The sequence below is a fragment of the Gasterosteus aculeatus genome, chromosome 1, assembly GCF_964276395.1.
Source record: "Gasterosteus aculeatus chromosome 1, fGasAcu3.hap1.1, whole genome shotgun sequence".
Lineage (NCBI taxonomy): Eukaryota > Metazoa > Chordata > Actinopteri > Perciformes > Gasterosteidae > Gasterosteus > Gasterosteus aculeatus.
This window is the reverse complement of record NC_135688.1, coordinates 30,863,953-30,885,935: the sequence shown is the minus strand read 5'-3', so window position 1 is coordinate 30,885,935 and position 21,983 is coordinate 30,863,953. Positions and strand designations below refer to the sequence as shown.

General features: G+C 52.8%; 4 protein-coding genes across 10 annotated transcripts in view; 2 read left to right on the top strand and 2 right to left on the bottom strand.

Moving 5' to 3' along the window:
• Positions 1 to 149: 149 nt before the first annotated feature.
• On the bottom strand, positions 150 to 9,301 carry rpgrb (retinitis pigmentosa GTPase regulator b). Of its 2 annotated transcripts, XM_078102969.1 has the most exons (19): positions 9,144 to 9,301; positions 8,564 to 8,689; positions 8,396 to 8,488; positions 7,774 to 7,836; positions 7,542 to 7,700; positions 7,131 to 7,280; positions 6,811 to 6,969; positions 6,550 to 6,705; positions 6,342 to 6,466; positions 6,012 to 6,203; positions 5,776 to 5,935; positions 5,240 to 5,334; positions 5,106 to 5,165; positions 3,659 to 3,861; positions 1,446 to 3,628; positions 1,104 to 1,235; positions 982 to 1,030; positions 760 to 878; positions 150 to 688 (listed from the first exon to the last, which is right to left on the bottom strand). In XM_078102969.1, the coding sequence occupies exons 1-15, from the start codon at positions 9,172 to 9,174 to the stop codon at positions 1,864 to 1,866; spliced, it is 3,537 nt and encodes a 1,178-aa protein (XP_077959095.1). In that variant the 5' UTR covers positions 9,175 to 9,301; the 3' UTR covers positions 150 to 688; positions 760 to 878; positions 982 to 1,030; positions 1,104 to 1,235; positions 1,446 to 1,863. The 2 variants fall into 2 exon arrangements, with proteins under 2 accessions (XP_077959095.1, XP_077959092.1); XM_078102966.1 differs by having other exon boundaries at positions 1,446 to 3,861.
• Positions 9,302 to 9,455: 154 nt separating this feature from the next.
• LOC120819681 (tyrosyl-DNA phosphodiesterase 2) lies at positions 9,456 to 11,916 on the bottom strand. 2 transcript variants are annotated; one of them, XM_040177341.2, is made up of 6 exons: positions 11,778 to 11,916; positions 11,539 to 11,700; positions 10,671 to 10,765; positions 10,356 to 10,474; positions 10,111 to 10,281; positions 9,456 to 10,029 (listed from the first exon to the last, which is right to left on the bottom strand). In XM_040177341.2, the coding sequence occupies exons 1-6, from the start codon at positions 11,867 to 11,869 to the stop codon at positions 9,754 to 9,756; spliced, it is 915 nt and encodes a 304-aa protein (XP_040033275.2). In that variant the 5' UTR covers positions 11,870 to 11,916; the 3' UTR covers positions 9,456 to 9,753. The 2 variants fall into 2 exon arrangements, with proteins under 2 accessions (XP_040033275.2, XP_040033265.2); XM_040177331.2 differs by having other exon boundaries at positions 11,539 to 11,703; positions 11,778 to 11,912.
• nhej1 (nonhomologous end-joining factor 1) lies at positions 11,652 to 18,049 on the top strand. 5 transcript variants are annotated; one of them, XM_078103254.1, is made up of 9 exons: positions 11,652 to 11,903; positions 12,550 to 12,628; positions 12,795 to 12,997; positions 13,082 to 13,303; positions 13,391 to 13,529; positions 13,704 to 13,762; positions 17,433 to 17,583; positions 17,656 to 17,741; positions 17,862 to 18,049. In XM_078103254.1, the coding sequence occupies exons 1-9, from the start codon at positions 11,868 to 11,870 to the stop codon at positions 17,940 to 17,942; spliced, it is 1,056 nt and encodes a 351-aa protein (XP_077959380.1). In that variant the 5' UTR covers positions 11,652 to 11,867; the 3' UTR covers positions 17,943 to 18,049. The 5 variants fall into 5 exon arrangements, with proteins under 5 accessions (XP_077959380.1, XP_077959377.1, XP_077959388.1 ...); XM_078103262.1 differs by lacking the exon at positions 11,652 to 11,903 and adding an exon at positions 12,068 to 12,117; XM_078103267.1 differs by lacking the exon at positions 11,652 to 11,903 and adding an exon at positions 12,073 to 12,147.
• A 389-nt stretch (positions 18,050 to 18,438) lies between these two features.
• Positions 18,439 to 21,983, top strand: part of LOC120819658 (indian hedgehog B protein) — an 8,137-nt gene continuing 4,592 nt past the window's right edge. Inside the window, exon 1 of the mRNA XM_040177301.2 lies at positions 18,439 to 19,433. Within this exon, the coding sequence (XP_040033235.2) occupies positions 19,134 to 19,433 (300 nt within the window). The 5' untranslated portion in view covers positions 18,439 to 19,133. The remainder of the gene's footprint in view (positions 19,434 to 21,983) is intronic.

Sequence of the window (21,983 nt, the reverse complement as noted above, 5' to 3'; positions counted from 1 at the left end):
TTATTGATAAAACACTGAAGGGTAACACCTATTTATTCTTATGTATATATTCATATATATTATCTAGTTCCAGATATCTTGGTTCAGTGCTTTTCTCAAGCTTGAATGAACTGGAAATAAAATAAAATAAATGAAAAGACATGTTCAGCTGTATGTGAAAAGGTTTTACTGATATAGCAAAATCCATTAATATAAAGGTGATTTCATATGAAATTCTTATGTCATGATATAAAACTGATCACATCTAAAGTGCGAAAATGTGCTCAAGGACCATGTCATTATAAATATGATTATTTAAATCCTCACAGTTTAGAATTCCCTCTCTCACACACACACACACAGAGGCTCAATAAAGGGTTCTTGGGGAGGAGCTGGCTCAGCTGAAGGTCACTTGTGAACGTAAAGTGGTCGATTTAAAGAAGTGAACACCGTCAGGAAGTCAAAGAAAATATCATCAGTGCAGCTTTTCTTTCTTGTTTAGGACAGTTGGAGAACTTCTCCAGAGATGGTGTAAAAAGGGGACGCTTTAACCGTTTCACACTTTGGTCTTTTCAAAATAAGAGTTTATCTGCAGGGTTCACAGCAGGCTGCAGGCTCCGGAGCGAGGGCCCCTGGCTCCAGAGGGCAGCGCTCTCTGCTGGACGGGGGTCTGGTCCTGGGGTTTGGGGGGCCGTCTGAAGAGAGAGAGCTGAAAGGAGGACAGAGGGTGTAAGACGCCGCGCTGTGTGGCCCGCCGGCTGTGGAGGCGTCGGCGGGTACCTTTTTGCTGGAGCCCCGTTGGCTCTTGGAGTTGATGTCCCCCGTCCCATTGGCCGGTTTGGGGCCGGCGTCCGTCTCCTCGTCCCGTGTGGTGGCGGGCGGCTCGCTGACTTCTGCTGCTGTTGATCACGGACATCATGTTGGTGAAGGTTCACGTCATCACAGAACTTCTAGGATACATTGATTATGTATTTGGTTTCACACGACACAGAACGCATGAACCTTTCTGCTCGCCCTCAGTTTGGGAGTCTCCTTCCAGCTCTTCAGGCTCCTGCAAAGATCAGTGGTTTCATTTTGGTATCAACAGGAAGTATGAATGAACGTGGAATCGTCTGTCAACTCACAGCACTCGGAGTCTCCTCCGTCGGCTCGTCTACACTCTGCTCAGCCGATGTATCCGTGTCCTCTCCTTCCTGTTCCTCCTCCTCTCCGTCCTCTCGACCTTTGCTCCACGTCGGAGATCCTTTAGTCGCATCCTGATGAAACGTGTCAATCAAAGATTTCATAATCAGATCTTTCATTTAAGACAAGATAGTTTGTGTACGGTCGAACGACTGACGGCACAGAGCTAAAGAGGAAGGAAGGACGTCTTGGTCCTACTGGGATGGTTTGGTAGTTCCTCCAGACTACAGCAGTGCATGCTGGGACACAACTACGGGAGGGATTATGAACACAAAGAGCCCCACCTGATCCGAAACATCTCAACATCTGGAAAACTCCAGACAGGAAGTCATTCAGCAGGAAACAGTGCAAGTTATCAAACACCTCAGTTTGAAGAAAACTATCAAATTAAACACAAAGAAATATAAATGAAATGAATACTAGAAAATAAAAGCAATCAGAACTCTGTGGATAGTTGGTTCTGATCTGAAAATGAATAAAGTTTGGTTTTTATTTTAAACATTTGGTGGTTAAAAATCCAACAGACAGAAACAAAAGAAATACAATAAAACCAATTTTTTATTCCAACAAATAAATGAATAAAAAGAGAAAATGAAATGATTAAAAATGTAAACGTTATAATCACAGCCGGCAGGGAAGGCACCATGAGCGATGAGTTCAGGGACCTGCTGAGTCTTCATGGGGAAGCAGATGTGATGCTGGTTATTTCAGCTGGAGGTACTGAGGCAGAACGTCGTCCCAGAACTCCTCCGACTCGTCTGCTGCCTGACCTTTGACCCCTGACCGCCGCCTACTTCCAGACTTTACACTTTTCACCTCAGAAGACCTTTTCTCTTCCACAACTTCCTCCTCTTCTTCTTCACCTTCCTCCTCCTCCTCACCACTATCAACCTCTTCTTCCTCACTCTCTTTTTCCTCTTCTGCCTCGTCCTCAGCACTCTCTTCCTCCTTTTCATCTTCCTCCTCCTCTCCCGCCTCCTCCTCACCCTCCTCTTCCTCCTCCTTTTCACCTTCACTCTCCTCTTCCTCCTCCTCCTCTTCCTCCTCCTCCTCCTCCTGCTTTTCATCTTCACTCTCCTCTTCGTCCTCCTTTTCACCTTCACTCTCCTCTTCCTCCTCCTCCTCTTCCTCCTCCTCCTGCTTTTCATCTTCACTCTCCTCTTCCTCCTCTTCTTCATTTTCACCCTCTTCTTCCTCACTACTCTCTGTCTCTTCCTCTTCATCCTCAGCACTACTTTCCTCCTCCTCTTCTCCTCCCTCTGTCTCACTCTCTTCTTCCTCCTGTGATGACTTGGAGGACTCACTTCCATCTTCCTCTTCCTCACCTTCAGACTCCCCTCCTTCGCTCTCTGTGTCATGACTCGACTCTTCTTCACTTCCTTCCTCCTCTTCCTCTCCTTCTGCATCCCCTAAATTGCTCTCCTTTGATTCCGTCTCATCTTCACTTTTACTTCCTGCTGTGGAGGTAGCCTCCTCTTCCTCCTCTGCCTCCTCCTCCAACACACTGCCCTCCTCTTCCTCCTCTGCTTCCTCCTCCAACACACTGCCCTCCTCTTCCTCCTCTGCCTCCTCCTCCAACACACTGCTCTCCTCTTCCTCCTCTGCCTCCTCCTCCAACACACTGCCCTCCTCTTCCTCCTCTGCCTCCTTCTCCAACACACTGCCCTCCTCTTCCTCCTCTGCTTCCTCCTCCAACACACTGCCCTCCTCTTCCTCTTCTGCCTCCTCCTCCAACACACTGCCCTCCTCTTCCTCCTCTGCTTCCTCCTCATCTCTGCTCTTCTCTTTCTCAATGTCGGACTCATCCTCAGCTTGAAGAGTGTTGCTGTCTTCTTCTTCTGTAAATTCCTTAATAAAGTGAGTGACTTCTTTTTCTTCCTCCTCTTCCTCCTCCTCGTCCTCCTCGTCCTCCTCCTCACTGACTTCTGCCCCTGTCCTCTTCCCTCCCTCGTCCTCCTCCTCGTCCTCCTCCTCGTCCTTCTCCGCCAGTGCAGAGCTTAAATCGCCGCGGTAGGATTTGGCCTCTTCGCTCTCCTCCAGGAGGCTCCGCCTGCTCTCAGATGGCGGCGCAGAGCTTCTGGATGCCGCCTGGTGCATCATCAGCGCCCCCCCCGCGGCGAGAGCGGCGGCTCCGGCGAGCAGGCCGAGCTTTGCCGTCTTGGCCTTTTTTTTGTTTTCCTCGCTCTTAGACCTCTTCAGAAGGTCGCTGCTCTCGGGAAGCTGCGATTCGTCTCCCCCCTCAGGGAGGCGCAGAGGGCCTCCCGAGCTCTCTCCCTCCAGATGTCGGCCTGCCGGGCTCCCCGCGTGCCGACTCTGCACCGCGATGACTGTGCTTTGGACTCGGACGGGTTCAGAGTCCAGGGAGTCGGCTCCCAGCCTCCTGCTGACCTCCGTCAGCTGGCCCCTCCCCTCAGCCGGCCGGAGCCGCCGCCTGGAGGCCGCCCTCCTGGAGGCCGTCCCCCTGGAGGCCGTCCCCCTGGAGGCCGTCCCCCTGGAGGCCGTCCCCCTGATGTCCCCGGCGCTGGGCTTGTCCCTGCTGGGCCTCCTCTGCAGCTGCTCCATCACGTTCTCTTTGTTCCGATTGGTGGTTCTGCGTCGAGGGGGGTTCAGAGCCCCACCAGGGGACAAGCTGCTCTGCACCCAGAGCTTCCTCTCCTCTTTTGGGTTCCCTTTGGAGGCCTTAGGGGGCTCACGCTTCCTCTATCGCCAGCAGCAGGCGAGAGGAGGGTGCAGGAGAGACATGCATTAGAGAGGAGAGGAAAGGAGGCATGCATTAGAGGGGAGAGGAGGCATGCATTAGAGGGGAGAGGAAAGGAGACATGCATTAGAGGGGAGAGGAAAGGAGACATACATTAGAGAGGAGAGGAGACATGCATTAGAGAGAGGAAAGGAAAGGAGACATGCATTAGAGAGGAGAGGAAAGGAGACATGCATTAGAGGGGAGAGGAGACATGCATTAGAGGGGAGAGGAAAGGAGACATGCATTAGAGGGGAGAGGAGACATGCATTAGAGGGGAGAGGAAAGGAGACATGCATTAGAGGGGAGAGGAGACATGCATTAGAGGGGAGAGGAAAGGAGACATGCATTAGAGGGGAGAGGAGACATGCATTCGAGAGAGGAAAGGAAAGGAGACATGCATTAGAGAGGAGAGGAAAGGAGACATGCATTAGAGGGGAGAGGAGACATGCATTAGAGGGGAGAGGAAAGGAGACATGCATTAGAGGGGAGAGGAGACATGCATTAGAGGGGAGAGGAAAGGAGACATGCATTAGAGGGGAGAGGAGACATGCATTAGAGGGGAGAGGAAAGGAGACATGCATTAGAGGGGAGAGGAAAGGAGACATACATTAGAGAGGAGAGGAGACATGCATTAGAGAGAGGAAAGGAAAGGAGGCATGCATTAGAGAAGAGAGGAAAGGAGGCATGCTGTAGAGAGGACAGGAAAGGAGACATGCATTAGAGAGGAGATGAGACATGCATTAGAGAGAAGAAAGGAAAGGAGACATGCATTAGAGAGGAAAGGAGACATGCATTAGAGAGGAGAGGAGACATGCATTAGAGAGAGGAAAGGAAAGGAGACATGCATTAGAGAGGAAAGGAGACATGCATTAGAGAGGAGAGGAGACATGCATTAGAGAGAGGAAAGGAAAGGAGACATGCATTAGAGAGAGGAAAGGAAAGGAGACATGCATTAGAGAGGAGAGAAGACATGCATTAGAGAGGAGAGGAAAGGAGGCATGCTGTAAAGAGTAAAGGAAAGGAGACGTGTAGAGGAACCAAGAGAGACTGAAGGAATGAACTCATTAATAATTAACATCTGGGCCATTGAAGTAGTGATGTTTAGACGGTTCTGCGAGGTTCTGATCCGGTCAGTGGTCCACACGCTGTGTTAAGGGCTGTTGTCTATTGAAGGGAATCTTTGCGGGAGGGTTCGGACAGTTACCTTCTGAACAGGAGACAAAGTGAGCGATTGATCAGCAGGGTCCATCTTCATCACGTGTGTCTAGCGGGAGGAAGAAGAGAAGGAGGTAAGAAGCAGCAGCGGTGGATGAGCTGGAGCGTCCTCCGGTTCCTCACCATGTTCAGGAAGTCGGAGGTTTCTCCCAGGCCCGTCACGCTGTCGCTGTCCGTCAGGCTCTCCACCACGCTGTCTGCGTCGCCCGCTGTCTCCTCTGCAATACAGGACGTCCCGATTAAACCCCATCGCGCCCGCTTGGAAAAAACGCCCTGCGGAGAAAGTGGCTTTTGGTAAAAGAAAATTAGACCTTTAGTTATTTGAAAAATTCATATATTTCCTTCATCCGTCTGTGAAGCCCTTCGAAGGGACACAACAGAACACAGACTACATGAGAGGAGGCAGCAGCGGTGAGATGAAAGGTGTAGTTACATTACATTACATTACATTACATGTCATTTAGCTGACGCTTTTATCCAAAGCGACGTACAATAAGTGCATTCAACCATAGGGTACAAACTCAGGAGAACAAGAAACAAGTAAGTGCAATTTCCTCAAATAAGCGAATTTACAATTTGCTATAGATGTTCTGTTCCATTGGAACAGAGGTCTGTTCCTGGGGGAGGAGGTGGAGGTGAGGTGGAGGTGAGGTAGGTACCCTGCTGCATTGACCCTGCGCTCCTGTGTTGGTGAGTGCCGTTGAGCACCTTTCTGTGGCTCAGCTCAGGTGGAGGCAGCCTGGGCGGGAAGCTCTGGCTGGAGAGGGGCAGCGGGTGGAGGTGGCCGGGCGCCGTGGCGAACTGCTCCGGGGATCTCTCCTGAGGGGAGGATGGGGGAGGAGAGGGGTGAGGACGAGGTTCTGCCGTGCGGGTGGGTCCAGAGCTCCGTACCCACCCTCTCCCTCCGGCGGACCCGAGCCGAGAGGCTCCTCTGCAGGGTGGAGCAGTCGGCCGTGTCCCCCAGCAGCTCCACGTACGGCTTCTCCAGGTAGTCCTCCGTCACGTCGTCCTCCTCCAGAGTCACGTGAGCCCGGCTCTCGCCCCTCGGCCGGGCCAGAACCACCATGTGGCAGCCGCCGCACGAAGCCTGGCCAGAGACAAGCTTCTTTATCGTCCTCACATTAGTAAAAAAATCCCCGTTACATCAATATTACTTTAGCAGCTACTTTTATTTCACCTGAATACAGAACATAAGATGTACGTTACAACGACTATTTAGACGCACTGCCTGAACGTTGTACTGGAGGAAGCGTGGACTCAGGGTGGGTTTGAACTGGTTGGTGAAGTTCTCCTCTCCCAGGCCCAGTTTCCCGTGTCGACCGTCTCCGAAGGTGTAGAGCAGGCCGCCGTCTGGGGATGAGAAACAGCGCAGGGAGGCGTGAGCCTCTCTGGTCCAACCAGCGAAGAAGAACCCCGTCAAAGCCCCGCGTGACCTGTGACGACGGCGGTGTGGTTTTCTCCGCAGGTCACATGACGGACGCGCCCCTTCTTGAAGTGGCGGACGGGCCGCGGCACTCGAGCCTCGAAGTCGAACGTCCCGTGACCGAGTTGTCCGAACTGACCCAGACCGAAGGTGAAGACGGCGTCCTCTGAGGGACGAGAAGCCCGAGAACCAGAGACACGACCCATAAACATTTCCTTTCTGATAGATTGACGCGTGTGGTCTGCGGCCATATTTGTAGTTCCTGCCCCACCTGTGAGGGCCACCGTGTGTCCTCCTCCACAGGCCACCTGGCTCACCGGCTCCTTCAGGCTCTTTACTGGCTGGGGGACGCGGTGCCGGGCCAGCTGCTCCGTGCTCAGGCCCAGTTTACCGCTGTCCCGCTCGCCAAAGGTGTACAGAGCGCCGTCAGCTGAGACACACACGCACACACACACACGGCGTCACTGCAGACACTAATCTGGTGATCAGAAGCGGTTATTTGGTTCATCAGCAGAGGTTGTTAATAAACGCCGTGTTAAAGGACATTCATTCTCAGATCCATACCCATAACTCCGCCCCCCCCGCGCTCACCTGTGACCAAGGCGGAGTGGTAGTATCCACAGGACACCCAGCTGATCGGCCGTCCCACGCTGACTTCCTGAGGCGACGAGGCGTGGCTCTCCTTCCCCAAACCGATCTGCCCCTCCGTGTTGTCGCCCCACATGAACAGTTTACCGCTCTCTGTGATGCATTTAGAACAGGAGAACATTTTACTGTCAACTTCTTTTTAATAATGGAAATAAAAAATATATATTGAGTGAAATATTTAGAAAATAAAACAATATGAATAAAGTTAAACTGTTTACTGGAATAATTAGATTTTTTAAATTGATGGATTTTTTTGAAGTCCACAGACTTTTTAAATCTAAAAACTGTTTATTGTTATATTTTAAAATGTTCATGAAAGAAATGCTCCACATTAAAGGAATGTGTGAGCGGCACCTGTGAGAGCAGCGGAGGTGTTGGAGCCGGCAGCGAGCATTTTGATTGGTCCGTGTGAATCCAGGAAGCCGATCCTCTGGAAGGACGTCCTCTCCTCGCAGTCGCCGAGCCCCAGCTGACCCTCGCTGTTCCCCCCCGAGGCGAACGCTTTGCCCCGAGCTTTAACGGAGGAAACACCGCTTTCAGCCGCGCAGACCCCTTTAGAAGCAGAACTCACCTGTCGGACACGCACCTGTGAAGATGAGGGTGTGGTTTCTCCCACAGGCCACCAGCTGGACCTTTTCACATTTAAGAGCTGAAATTACACAAGTAGAATAGTTATTGTGCAAAAGCCCTCCTGTACCTTAAGGTTAGCGTGTTCCTCCATCGGGAGGTGGAGCCTGACGAGTTGTCATGGAGACGGATGCGTTGACCTGTGAGCTCAGTGTTGCCGTTTAAAGTAGTTTTAGAGTTTAAAGTTAAGAGCATGAAAAAAAAAGATTATCAGCAAACTTGAGTTGGAATAGTTTTGTTATTAAATTGTTATATGAACAGTTTTTTTTCGAAAAAAAATAACTTTAATACTGAAGTTTAAAAGTTTCCCTCATCTTTTGACTAATATATTTGAGCAAATACCCAAATGATTGTGTAACAGCTGATTGTATTCAAATGGTTCGAGCCTCTTCAACTCTGTTTTATCTCCCCCAACCCGCCGCGTCTCCCCGCGGGCCGCCGCCTCCCCGGATTACAAGGATTACGGACCTTCCAGATTGGGATTACGATGGAATGGTTTTTCTCAGCACAAAGGGTCTTTGGGGACAAACTATGCTCTCCCTTCTCTTTTTTCAGCCTCAAACAGGAAGCAGAAGACCGACCTTTGACACAGGTGGGCTTGCTCGCGGTCAGCTTGGACCCCAGACCCAGCTGCCCCCAGTTGTTGCTTCCAAACATGAAGAGTTTCCCGTTTCCTGCGCGGGACAGAGACAGAATGATGCGTGTGTAGTTGACCTGATTCATTCTTCAAAAAGTCTCTTCCCTCTCACCTGTTATTAAGGCGGTGTGCTCGTCTCCGCACGCTATCTTTAAGGGGACGTCGTTTTTCAGCCAGAATTTACTGGGTACGTTTTCGGCAAATTTGCTTTTTCCAAAAGTGAAAACTGCTCCTGATTCTGGTGGAGAAGAAAACAAGTCATGAGGGATGAAAGAACGTTTCAAACTGACAATACATTCATCATAATTCAAGTTACATATATTTGAGGCAAACTTAAAAGTGTTACTTTTAATTTCTTTCACTGAATCAAAAACCTAACCAATATGATTAAGTGATTCAACGTAGAAATAAAATAGAGTATGACATAATTTAACGTTACCAACTTTGGCATCCAAATATATATTTTATTTTACTTCTAATAATGTGTCACATGGTGTGCTTAATTAATTCTTAAGCTCGTTTTGGTTCATAAATACGTTGCAGTTAGAAGCGGTTGAGGTGAATATAAAAAGGGTTCTTTCCTGTTAGCCGAGGCTAACGTGAACTCAACGAACCGCATGCTACCAGCTAACGCTAGCGAGCGCTTTGCATTTTAAAACAGCTAAAATAATGAAAGCAGCGTCTCTGTTCACCGGGTATCTCGTCCTCGGACTCCCCCGCCATGTCTGCAGGACTTTAATCCGCTTTGCGCTGTTTCGTGTCGTGCTGTTGCCCCTCTTGTTTTCGAGCAGGACAACCCGGAAGTAAACAGAACTTCTCCTAGGTTACGACGCTGTGACGTCATGACGCTGACAACGTGACCCTTAAAGGGACAGGGCCCATACGTTTCTGCATGGAAACGTATTTGTATACATTTATTTGAAATATTATGAAGCATATGCTATATTAATACGTGACTTTTACATTTAATCAAATATATAATAATAGATGTTATGCACTCTCCGTTTTTTGAATGTTGGTGGTTGAATTTTATTCACAAATACAAATCATGTGAAACCACAACCTCAGTTAAAAGTTCCGTATCCCCGTACGAGCTTGTGCAACGACCCTTAAATATAATTATCTTTATCCTTCCCCAAATATCACATACACTACACACCCCGTATTATACAATAGACATTCTTCTATTCTGTCCAGGTATCACCACATAAAACATTTAAAACAATCTTGGGTGGAGGACAAAGGAAACACCTCTGTAGCCTGAAGGACACATGCAGAGCTTTTCCTTTGTTTGGTACTTTTCTACTGAGCAGAGAATGTGCAGTAGATCCCCCAGTGATCGCTGGTGTAGCGGCCACACTTGAGCTTCTCCAGCCCTACGAGGGCCATGCTCTCTGGCTCCAGCGCCGCGTCTCCACCGGCCCGCCGCAGGTAGAGCCGGTCGAAGCGGAAGCGGCTCTTGTAGCGGTGATCGTTGTTGGTGTTGGCGTGGGTGTCCCACGTGTAGCGGCAATCCTCCGGCTCTCCCAGCTGCTCCCACACATCGCAGACGCAGCCAGGAAGGCCCACTTTGGCCACCTGGGGGGGGGCAGAGCGCGCATGAACAAAGTTCCTTATCTTTGTAATGTTCGGAAGAACAGACCGGGGGAAGCATCAAACCTCAGCATCCCTCAGGTTGGTGTCTCCTCCGAACAGGACGGTCACGTCATCGGGCGCCTTCGCCATCCTCTTCATCACCAGCCTCAGCTGCTTCATCCGCTCTGCTGCATTGGCCTTACAGCTCTCAAAGTGGGACGTCATGAGACAGAACTTCCGGCCCCTGAACAGCACCTGATTGGAGGGGGACCACCTGTCAGGTCGGCGCACACGGAGAAAAGCTAAGATGAAATGTTCTGTGCACCAACCTGAGCGACCAGCAGGCTCCTCATCATGCCGGAGGTTGGATAGGCGACTGTCTCACTGTCCAGCAGTGTGATACGAGACTTCTTCAGCATCATCCCGATGAAGTAACCTTCCTTTCCACCTGCCCAGGGGGGGTTCGACATGCACAGTGCGTTACGGTCAGAGTATTCTCTCTTGGTTGGTGTTTGCACTGACCAATGCGTCAGACTCTAACTGAGGTATTGTGAGCAGGTACAAGCCACGCGTGGTCACAACCCACGTGCGTCCGTGGGGGGACATGCTGTGGAAACACCAGCGGGCCGCTTTGTGGTTCAGACCTTCGATGAACGTGTAGCGCTCTGCCAGGCGTTTCTTCATGAAGCGGGTGTACGGCTGGATGAGCTCCTGAAGCAGCACCACGTCAGGAGAGCGTCTGTGTGGAGAAGGAGACTGAACTGACCATCTGCTGAGGTTGGAGCATGAACCTGCTGAATCCCCATGACCTCGTGGAGCATGAACCTGCTGAATCCCCATGACCTCGTGGAGCATGAACCTGCTGAATCCCCATGACCTCGTGGAGCATGAACCTGCTGAATCCCCATGACCTCGTGGCGCAAGGACATCGGCGTCCTGGGGCCTCACTTATAGAACCTTCCGTAGAAGTGGCGTACGGATGAAACGTAGTTTTCCCTTAATAAAACACACTCACTTCTAAATGCAGCGCAGCTTTTGCGGCTTCATGTCACGCCCACAGTTGCAGTCTAGTTTCACACCCGTTTGCGTGTTTCTTGCGTTTGCCGACGGTTCTCATTCCACCCGTTTCTGTGCGTACGCGTGGGTCCGAGCCTGCGTGAAGGACCGCACATTTTTCCGTCAAGTTTGCTTATTATAAATACCAATTATTGCGTAGAGAGCGGCGTACGCCTTCTTTTGTGCGTACGCAACGTTTATAAATGCAATATGCGATAAAATGACATATCGCACACTCTCAATAAGTTTTGGTGCTGCGATATTCATTTGACATCTAAATGAACGTCACCAACATTTCAGTTGATCACGCAGACACATAGCATTTTATTACTATGCTATTGGCTTCATGTTATCAGCGGCATTAAATGGTCTAAAAATTGCATAATATCGCAATAAATGTTGGTGCAATAATCGCACAACAAAAATGTGATATGGAGATCCTGAGCACAGCCTTACGAGGTTAAGTAAGAGCAGAGGCCTCTCGCTCTCTCCGGCTGCTCCTCTCCATCGAGTCCATCCACATTCCAGGAGATCACAGACAGTTTGTGGTGGTCTTCATCTTCCGGGTCATGTTCCGTTCCATGGACGCAAACTGCAGGACTGTCTCCAGCCTGGTTGCTGCTGAAGAAGGTTGCCGTTAAGTCACAAACTGTAAATGTAAATGTGAATCAGCGCATGTGGCACAGGGGACGTACCTGCTTCCTGGAGTACCTGCCTGCTCCTGCTCCTGCTCCCTGCTGGTTGAGCTCTTTTCTCGGGACTCACCTGTGGCCCCCAGCTGCTCCATGTCCGCCACAAGCTCTGAGAAAGACGCTTCCGAGGTGGGCTCGATCCCCTGTTACACCTGTGGTAACACACCTGTGATAACACACCTGTGTAACACAGCAGTCACAGCGGGTGTGAGGGCGAAACGAAAGTTTCGATTGTACAGAAACGGCCGCGAGTTGACGCGGAACCTTTGAAAGACGCTTTTGTTTGCGGTCGGAGTTTGAATCCCGGACCGACGGCAGGAAGCGAGGAGACGCAGCATCGCTGGTACTTTAAACTGTTATTGATGTGGTTTTGGTACGTTGGGAGCTGTTGTTGTGTTGACGTGTGGCCTCTTGCGGCTTCAATCCACCCGCATGTGCACAATGTAACATGTGTACGTTTGCTTATTGGATTAGGAGCTTAGAAACGTGGAGACGCGTGAGGGGGGATTCATGTGAATGTAGCACCGTTTTTAGTTCACCAGCCTGTTTATCACTATTTGGTCCCGCGATCGGCTTCTTTTACTAACGAGATGTTCGCCGAATGAATGGGTGACTTCTCGTGGTTTGGATTTCATGTAAACTCGTTATAATTGTCGCTGAGAAGGAGCCGAACCATGAATTCGGCGTTTTGTGAAAGGAGTCTGGTGTGACATCCCCTCCCCGTGCGTACATATGAACCACATTGTCTCAAATGGTGACCTCTTTTTATTCCCAGCAAACGGCCCCGTTACGGCCCAGAGGCGGAGCCGGCTCGAGCAGGTCCCAGACCAGGCTAAGGGACGCGTTCCTTGGGGGTGAGTGATTAAAAGCCGTCATTGGAATCCACTCTGGAACCTTCTGCAGACACCAGCTCGGTGGAGGGGAGACGGTCCAAATGGGTCCAAATGTCCTCATATAAAATCAAACTCATATCAGGCTTCATCACGATAGAAATGGTTTTTATCTTTTGGACTGACGTAGTCTCCCTGAGGGCCGCGATGGAGGTGGGCGGGGCCCCCGCCGAGGTCCTCCTGCAGCGCCCGTGGCTTCCTGTGAGCATCGGCGGCTGCCAGCTGCTCGCCAAGAGCTGGTTCGGGGAGACGGCGTACCACGTCCTGCTGACGGACGTGAGCTGTGTGTGGGAGGAGAGGATGGACTCCTCGGCCATCCAGAGGAGAGCGAAGGTAGGCCCCCACCCCCCCACCCCCCCATCCACCCGCAGCGATCGTGGTTCCTCCCGTGGATCCATGCGGTCTTCTTCTTCCCAGGAGCTCAACAGACGTCTGCAGGCCGAGGTCGAGGCCTTCTTCTCCCACCTGTGTGACGTGGTCCGGCCCTGTCTGACAGGGAGCGACGGGCCACCCGACGGCGACGCCCACATCTCGCTGGCGCGGCAGCCGGACGGAAACATGCGCATTAAGCTGAAGAGCAAGCTGGAGGAGCTTCCTTTCCACTGGGAGTTCCACTGCACCCCCGCCCCCGTCCCCGTGGTACAGCCCACAGCTTACAGGATGGGACCAGTTGGGACATTATGATTAAGCCACACCCCCCGCATAACCTCAGGTGTGCGTTTTCAGGTGTGCGGTCAGCTGGTGCGCCCCCTGCTGGCCATGAGCCACCTGCTGCAGCGGCAGGTGGAGCAGCTGGGGGGTCTGCTGGGGAGGAAGGACGCCGAGATCCAGGACTACAGAGAGAACGGAGCCACACTCAGCAGAGGTAACGCGCACACACACACACACACACACACACACACACACACACACACACACCACAAAGCTCCAAAAACAACAACAGTCCAAATGCAGCATTGAATTTCTTCTCTGCTTTCGTAAAGTCATTTAGTGTGTAATGTTCACGTGTGTGTGTGTGTGTGTGTGTGTGTGAAACCAGAGCGGCTGCAGACACACACCTATGAGGAGGAAACATACAGAGAGGAGTTCATGTCAAAGGTGAGAGGCCACACACACACACACACACACACACACACAGCCGGTGGTCGGTATAACAGCAGCCAATCACAGGTCACCGGGGGCGGAGCCTATGAGATTACTGTATTCAGGTGTGGAATTTCTCATCTTTGTGTGCGTTGCTGACTGACAGGGCATTTCAGATCCACCTGTGGAATTCCCCCTCCCCCCCCCGTCTCCTTTAACTTCATTTACAGCTCGGCTGTTTTCTTGATGAAGATGAACAGAAATGGGGCTTCATTAAAGAAGTGATGCGTCTAGCCGGAGGTGGGGGGGGGGTGTGTGCTCTGTAGCATCGTGGGGGGTTCAGGGGGGACATCGGGGGGCTCCGTCTTCTTCCCTTGGTGGTCTCGTTGCTGGGACACTCAAATCACCACAGAAGAGGAAGAGGATCAAAGTCTTCTTCCTCGTGGCAAATTCCACTGGTCTGCGCCGCCTCCGGACCGAAGTCCAGCCCGAGGGGAACCCGCCGGGGGGAAATGTCACCGGGACGCGTCAAAGGAGCGTCGCACACCGCGTGTGTGTGTGTGTGTCAGCAGGAGAAACCCAGCTGAAGGCGTTTGTCGTGTGTGTGCAGTATTTATCTATCAGGGTGTGTGTGTGTGTGTGTATGTGTTGTCTATGTTTGTCTCCATGGTGACGCTCACCACACACACGCCGGCCTACTGACGAATTCCCATCCAAGCTTTATCTTCCTAATATCACACACACATCGGTGCACTGTGTGTGTGTGTGTGTGTGTGTGTGTGTGTGTGTGTGTGTGTGTGTGTGTGTGTGTGTGTGTGTGTGTGTGTGTGTGTGTGTGTGTGTGTGTGTGTGTGTGTGTGTGTGTGTGTGTGTGTGTGTGTGTGTGTGTGTGTGTGCGTGCGTGTGCGTGCGTGCGTGTGCGCGTGTGTGTGTGTGTGGAGGACAGAGAGAGATGATGACAGCAGCAGCAGCAGCTTTTACTTTCTATCGCAGTTCTCCACGGACGCCCCCCCCCAGTCCGTCACCACACAAACACCCCACCCAGCTCAGGTCAACATTGACATGGTGGAATTAGCATGCGCTGCCCACTGACACACACACACACACACACACACACGTGCGTTGGACCTATATTTGGTGTGTGTATCAGCGGGCAGCTCCTGACCTGACGGAGGGGAGTGTCTGCTTGTCCACCGGCTGTGACACACGCTGTGTGTGTGTGTGTGTGTGTGTGTGTGTGTGTGCGCGTCTCTGAATTGAATTGTCCCCATTTCAGACGGGCGCACAAACGTTCTGCCTCGTGGGCTGCCGAGGAGCCCACAGGCCGGCCGCGTGGCGCCGAGGTGTTGAGGCCAGTAGGAGCATGGCGGCGACGGGGAGGTCCAATGAGGGCTGGAGGGAACCTTGGCGAGGAGGAAGGCTCCTCCTCGTCTTCCTCCGTGAATCATTGACGGGCCCGGCCGGCGTCTCTCGGTCTCACCTAGCTGAGGAATTGCGGGCGGCGAGGGGGAGAAGAAGCCGTGGGCATCAAAGAACCTTTGGAGCCTCCATGTGGAGCTTGAAGGACAAATATCACCGCGTCTTATGAAAAGAGAACTTGTGAAGATCAACACAAGGATTCATTCCTTTGTGTCTTCTTACCTGGACCCTGATGGGACCCGGTAGGACCGGGTCTGTTGTGGGTCTCCACTCGTCCTCTTCGTTGAGGAGCTCTGTCCGTCTTGTTGGAGAAACTCACTGTAATTAGAATTTATTCAGAGGGAAAAGAAGCAAAGTTCATAAGAGAGTAACGAAGCTCAGAGCGTGCCGCCCCCCCCCCCCCCCCCCCCCCCGTCCCAGCTCAGTAATTAGGCGCTCTGTGGCCGGGCTGCTCCCCTCTGCAGCGGCCTGTGAGCGCGCCGGATGTCCCCCCGTCCCAAGCGGGGATCGGCTGGGCGGCATCGAGCCCACGGCGGCGTTTTCAGGGCCGAACAAAGCGATGTTGACGACCCGAGTTTGGGTGTCACGTATTATTGTGTGGGCGGACGGACTCTAGGACCCTGGGAAGGCCCACGCTGAGACGTCTCCGGAGGGAGACGGGAGGACAGGGCAACAAAGCAGCGAGCATTGTGGGAAATGTACTCCAGGTAAATCCTGGTTCATCTCGTGGCCTCCGTCGGGCGGGAGGAGTTACCGCTGTCCTCTGGCACCCTGATTACCCACAATGCACCTCGAGGTAACAATGTGGCGAGGAACGAGGCCGAGTGAACATGAGGGCAGCAGAGGGGAGGAAGAGGCGAGAGGGAGACTCTTCGGCACCTGGAGGTGGTCGACGACCCGAGCTAATGAGAGAGCATCGTGCTCTGCAGGAGGGGGAGGAGCCTGGAGGCCTCCAGGTGAGCGCCCCTCCCCCTCCTCCTCCTCCTTCGTTGAGAACTTTGCTCCGCTGCAAGAGGAGGGGTAACTTTCCAGAAATCATTGCGACTAAACAGGGGAGAGGTTGTTGACCCGCTGTAATCTCCTTTATGTGCCTCATAAATACGAAGCCCCCAACCGCCGCACGCACAAAAACACTCCCCACCCCATAATGTCTAAAGGTTAAGCTAGAGCCAGTGTTGGAGGTCATGACCTCATCACACTATGGGGCTCATATTTGGGACATCATGAAATGAACAAAAGCGCCGGCGTGTGGTCTTCCTGGCGGGGGGGGCGGGGCTTAACGGGGGTCAAGTGAACTGCACGTTGCTCATGAATTGACGTGCGCTGCAGCCGGAGGAGGGGAAGCGGATAAAAAGGGCTTTCTGCTGCACATTGCGTTCTCTGTGCCCAAAGCAGAACGAAGCCTCACCAGATCATTTACATTTATTTTTACGATATTTAAACCAACAAATAACAAAAATAAATCAATGCAAAACCTCTAAAGCTGACCGAAGTGTGTTTAGGAGCCCCTCTGCTCTGACAGCGAGCGCGAGACCACCAATTTCACCCGGTCAATATTTGAGGAGCTAATTCGGAGAGTTTGTCCCCTCCGTCGGGGGAGGAAGAGGGATTTACTGAATAGTGTGCGATTCTGCACGCGCAGGCCGTGCCTTTGCATAATGTCGTTCACACGCACCCTTATCTCTGTGCGTGTGTGTGTGTGTGTGTGTGCGCGTGCGAGCGTGCGTGCGTGTGTGCGCGTGCGTGCGTGTGTGTGTACCTGTGGTCAGCTGTGCCAATAATGCAGCTTTGATTAGAGGCTTATCGCAGCTCCGTCACACCTCGGGCATGTGACTCCTCCGGCAGAGCCGTAAAACAAACGCACCCGAGCGCCTCGAAAGGACACTTTCATGCTTCGAGTTCATGCACCTGAGTATCAGTCTTTGATATTTTAATGGCTTTAGAGCTGCACAAGTGGCCTGAAGGTGAAAGCAGCTCAGAAGTGGAGAATCAACGATGATGAATAAATAAAACAAATGACTGAAGTGAAATTGGGATGTTGTTCAATCTATTTGTGTTTAGGAGGGAAATAAACAAACTGTTGCGGAGCAGATCGGAAGTACGTCTGTTGCCACGGTAACCGATAAACAGCTGAGGTCCAAACTCCACGTGCCTCTGAAACACAATCCACCGTGTGCGTGATGCTTCTGGTCACCCGACCAGATAAATCCTAATAAAAGGGAAGCTTGAATCACCCCCCCCTCCCCCCCCCCCCCCCCCCCCCCAGGCTCTTCCTCTCCTGCCCTCTGAGCAATCCGAGGCTCTGGGTTTCAACGCCGACCTCCAACGCCTGTACGCCGCGGTGGTCGCCCGCGGCAACGCTCGGAAACGCAAACTGTCCGAGGAGCAGCAGACAGCCGCCGTGGCCCCGTCTTTAGGTCAGTATACATCACAGATATATATATATATACAAATAGTACGCATGTGGACATTATGTCCTCGTCCTCCAGGTGGATCCGTCTCCAGTGAAGCAGGTGAAGGCGGGAAGGAGCAGGCTGCTGCATCCAAGATGGCCGACAGAGCCGGCGCACATCAGGTACGGAGGGGACCCGTCCTTCGCTGAGTCACGAGTCAGAGCGAAACCACAGGGACGCTGTGATTGAAAGTGCCAATAATCACGCTCAATAAAGCAACGTGTCCCCTTCCTGTGCTGCAGTCTGTCCCCGTCCTGTCCAATCCGCCCGCACGCCCGTCCTCCAAACCAAAGAAGAAGAAAGCAGTGGGCCTGTTCCGGTGACCTCCTCCTGTCTGAAGGGTGTGCTCCTTTTAACCAAGTTTTACTTTTGACAAAATGACTTTGATTATGGCTCAACTTTTAGATTAAAAATGCTTTTAAAGTCTTAATTAAACATGTTTCATTTTTGATTGCTGTCTTTGTTCTTCTCGTGGCTCTACGAGGTGTTTTAATGAAGAGGAGCATCCGACTGGATGTAGTGTGTGTGTGTAGAGTGTGTAGCGTGTGTTTGTGTGTCGGTGACGTCACGGACACGCAGGCCGATGGAGACGTTTCTCACAGCACTGAGATGTTGACTCAAGGTGCTGCAGCATATGGAGACATTAAGTCCATTAAGTCCCTGAGTGGGGGGGGGGGGGGGGGGGGGGGGGGGGGGGGGGGGGGGGGGCGGGGCATTAATTAAAAGATGAATCTCAGAAGATTCAGGCGTTTTAAAGCTTGACTGGTTTGTCAAAGGGCATTCTGGGTAATCTCTGGTGATACTTCAATGTCGTCACTCGGACCCTCGTGTCGCAACAGGAGGGCGCGGGACGCTTTAACGCGCGCACCTGCTCGTGCGTCTTTAACTCGGAGACCATATGAGGCGGCGCGCGCGTGGCTCGCCGTCCGTCTGTCTGTCCTCTTGGCCGGAGACATGAAGGCGGCCGCGGGGCCGGTGCCACCCCGGTGGGAGGAGAGGACGCGGCGGAGGGCAGGTCCGGCAGGGCGCGGTCTTCTTCTTCTGCCGCGGCACCTCATCTGTTCTGTCGTAGGATCTCTTCCATTTCTGCCACAGGGACGCATTGAGAAACAAGCCCAGAGGGAGACAAACCGCTGCGGGGACACCCTTTGACCGCCGCGCCCGACAGACTGCGCGCCGCGCGCCTCCGCGTCTCTCTGCAGCGCTTTTCTCACAGCTCCGACGCAGAGACGCAGCTTTGAACCTGCCTGCCAAGACAAACTCACCGCCGCTATTTATGCCCCTACCTCCGCGGGCACTCGGGGCAGCGGAGAGCCAGCCGCCCAGGGGACAGCTTAAGGTCTCTCCGGGTCCTCTCCAGCGGCGCACGGGCCACCTTTACGCGCCGGGAATGGACACTTTTGGGGACCCGGGAACGAGTCCTGCTCCGTTAGAATCATAAAGGCGACTCAGGGCTCACCGAGGGAAGCACAGCCACCAGCTGGGGAGGGGGCACACACCGGCCCCGGGGCGGAATGCTGCTCCCGACGCTGGTGACGTGCCTCGCCGGGTGCGCCTTTCTCCTGTCGCCGGTCAGCGAGGGTTGCGGGCCGGGCAGAGGCTACGGCAAGAGGCGGTCACCGCGGAAACTGGCGCCGCTTGCCTACAAGCAGTTCAGCCCCAACGTGGCCGAGAAGACTTTAGGGGCCAGCGGGAGGTACGAAGGGAAAATAAGCCGGAGCTCTGAGCGCTTCAAGGAGCTCACCCCGAACTACAACCCCGACATCATCTTCAAGGATGAGGAGAACACAGGTGCAGACCGCATGATGACACAGGTAACCCTCTCTTTGGCCATTCCAACCTGCTGCGAGGAGGCATCTCGCGCGCTGCAGCGCACTTTGACCGGTCTTTACGCGCGCGGCCGCTATTCTCTCTGTCCGCCCTTTCTTGTTGGCCCGAGACTCCGGCTTTACAAACAGGCGGCGCATTGCGCTCACAGCTAAAATCACTTCTGTCAGATACAAATCAAAGTGGGGTGTTCATGCCGGGGAACTGATGGCACACGTGTGTTGACACACCTCTTTGTTGCGTCCCTGGCTTCAAACCCCCCCGGCAGCTGGAATCAGAGCTCCGCTCCTCTGCTCCACGTGGACCTCCACAGGGTCACCGTGGCCAGCTGGTGCGTAAAGAGGGCAACCCCGTCTAAAAATGTTTGGAAAAGCGGTCGCCCCTTAATTAAAAACACTGGTCCTCTGTTTTACATCATGTTTCTGGGTGGAAAAACCGCCAAAAGTGGTATTTGGTTAGAGCTGGGTCACGGTGCGCATGTTTACCGTTTCCTTTTAGCCCGGCTGCACAGTTAACAGTTACAGCCCCTTTGGACTGTCGGGGCTTCTTTTACGACACCGACATTGATGTGGCCCCGCGCGGAATTTATTTCACTCCCAATTTCCCAGGAACGGCGTATTTATATCTGGCTCTGGTGACCGCGGGCTTCCTCTCCGAGCGGCGGCGCTTGTGTCCCCAGACCAGCGTGGGGAGTGAGCGCGCACCCCCCCCCTCCCGTGCGCAGCGCTCACCTCTCCGTGCGCGATGCGACGTCAGAGTTCACTGGGGCGACATCAGTGCGGGGGGGGGGCAAAGGCGCTATTCTCTGCCGCTGTTATTGCCCAATCTACCCTAAAAGCGCGTACACGTGGGGGGCGAAATGTCTCCAAACTGGAAACCTTCTGCAGCGCGCTTCCGCGGAACCGCGCACAAGTTTATGGGCTCCGAGCCGCAGGAGACAGCCTCGTGTTTGTCTCCTTTCTATTCCGTGTTGCGTTTGTGTTTGTTTTCGCGCGCACACGCGCAGAAATAATATAAATTATATAAATAGCTCGAGTGGAGCTTTAATTACACAGACTTGTAGTCGTGGTTGTTCCGGGTTGCCCCACTAAGAAGTCCCGCCGCCGATACCCTCCGTCTCGTTTGGTCAAACAAGGTCGCTTCTCTTCGGAGTGCACAGGTAATGCGCGTGACCACCCGCTTCCTCCCCATGTACGGGGCCGCCGTCGGGTCCGGATGGATGCGTAAAAGCTGCCTCCGGGCCGGCAGCTCCCCATCGGCATCCAAACCCCCCCTCCCCGCGCGTCAGCGACGACCTGTCCCCTCGTGGGACGCGAACTAGACTCAGAGACGCCGCGTGAGACCGGGGGGACGCCGCTCGGCAGCGCGCTTAAAGGTGTGCACAGGCGTCCAATGTTTGTGCAGCCCGCGGTTTAGTGCTTCCCACCCCCCCGTCGGTGTGCACACCTTGAGAGGAAAAGCCGCCGAATGTATCGTGTGATTTATGAAGGCCGGGCCCGTTGCGGTGACCGCAGTTAAAATCCACAGTGAACACCGTGAAAAGGCATCTGTGGGCCCCCGAGACACGAGCTATTCTCATCCCAGCCCGCGCGGAAAAAGGCCTTTATGGGGTCTGATCCCGCTTCATGAAACGAGACGCTGTGCGGAAACACAAGACCTCCTACTCACGATCTCACGCGTCCAGTCGCGCTTTTTTCAGCTCTTCTGTTGCAATAAAAACGTCCCCGCTGGTCACATCTGAATTTAGATAAACAGACGTTTTAATAGCTTCTTGTGCTCATTTGGCTCTTTTAAATGTCCCTTTTTAGAAAGCAATGATATATAATAGTTTTATCAAATCACAGGATGAGCGCTTAAACAACACGTCGCTGTTTATATGTGTGAGCCAGTGAGAAATGGCGGCTGGCTCCAGCGGGGTCTTTGCATCCTTCTAGACTGGACCCCCCCCCCCCCCCCCCCCCCCCATATGAACAACTACATCTCACATCCTGTTGATTAAATGAACTAAAGTGAGTTAAAGTTCTTACACATTAAACGTCTTCATAAGAGAGAAGGAAGAGGCATCAGCTGCTCTCAGGTGAGTTGAGTAGGCGAGGCCAGGTATTACAGACTCCGCCCCCTTTACAGACTCCGCCCCCTGTGCCTGGGTCCTAATAGGTGTTTGTTACCGTGATCCGAATGCTGAGCTCATGTAGAAGTCATTCTAGATACGTGATCCGGCTCAGATACTTTAGATTGGACCAAGCGCGTGTTGCGATACCCTGTTAATGTTCAGCAGCGCCCCCCATCAGGCCGGAGCCTGACTGAGATATTATTGAACATGTTGATTCTTCTCCAGTGATAAAAAAAGCTCTTGTTGGGTTCTAAATATCCAGTTCAAATCCATCTGAACTTTACTATTTATATATATTTTATTATTATTATCTGACGGGGCAGCGATACACGTCCCGCCCCTCATCACCCCTTAACGCGGGCGGAGGAGATTAACGGAGCTGACTGGAGGATTTATCGCGCAGAGCCGAGTCCTTCAATCGGCC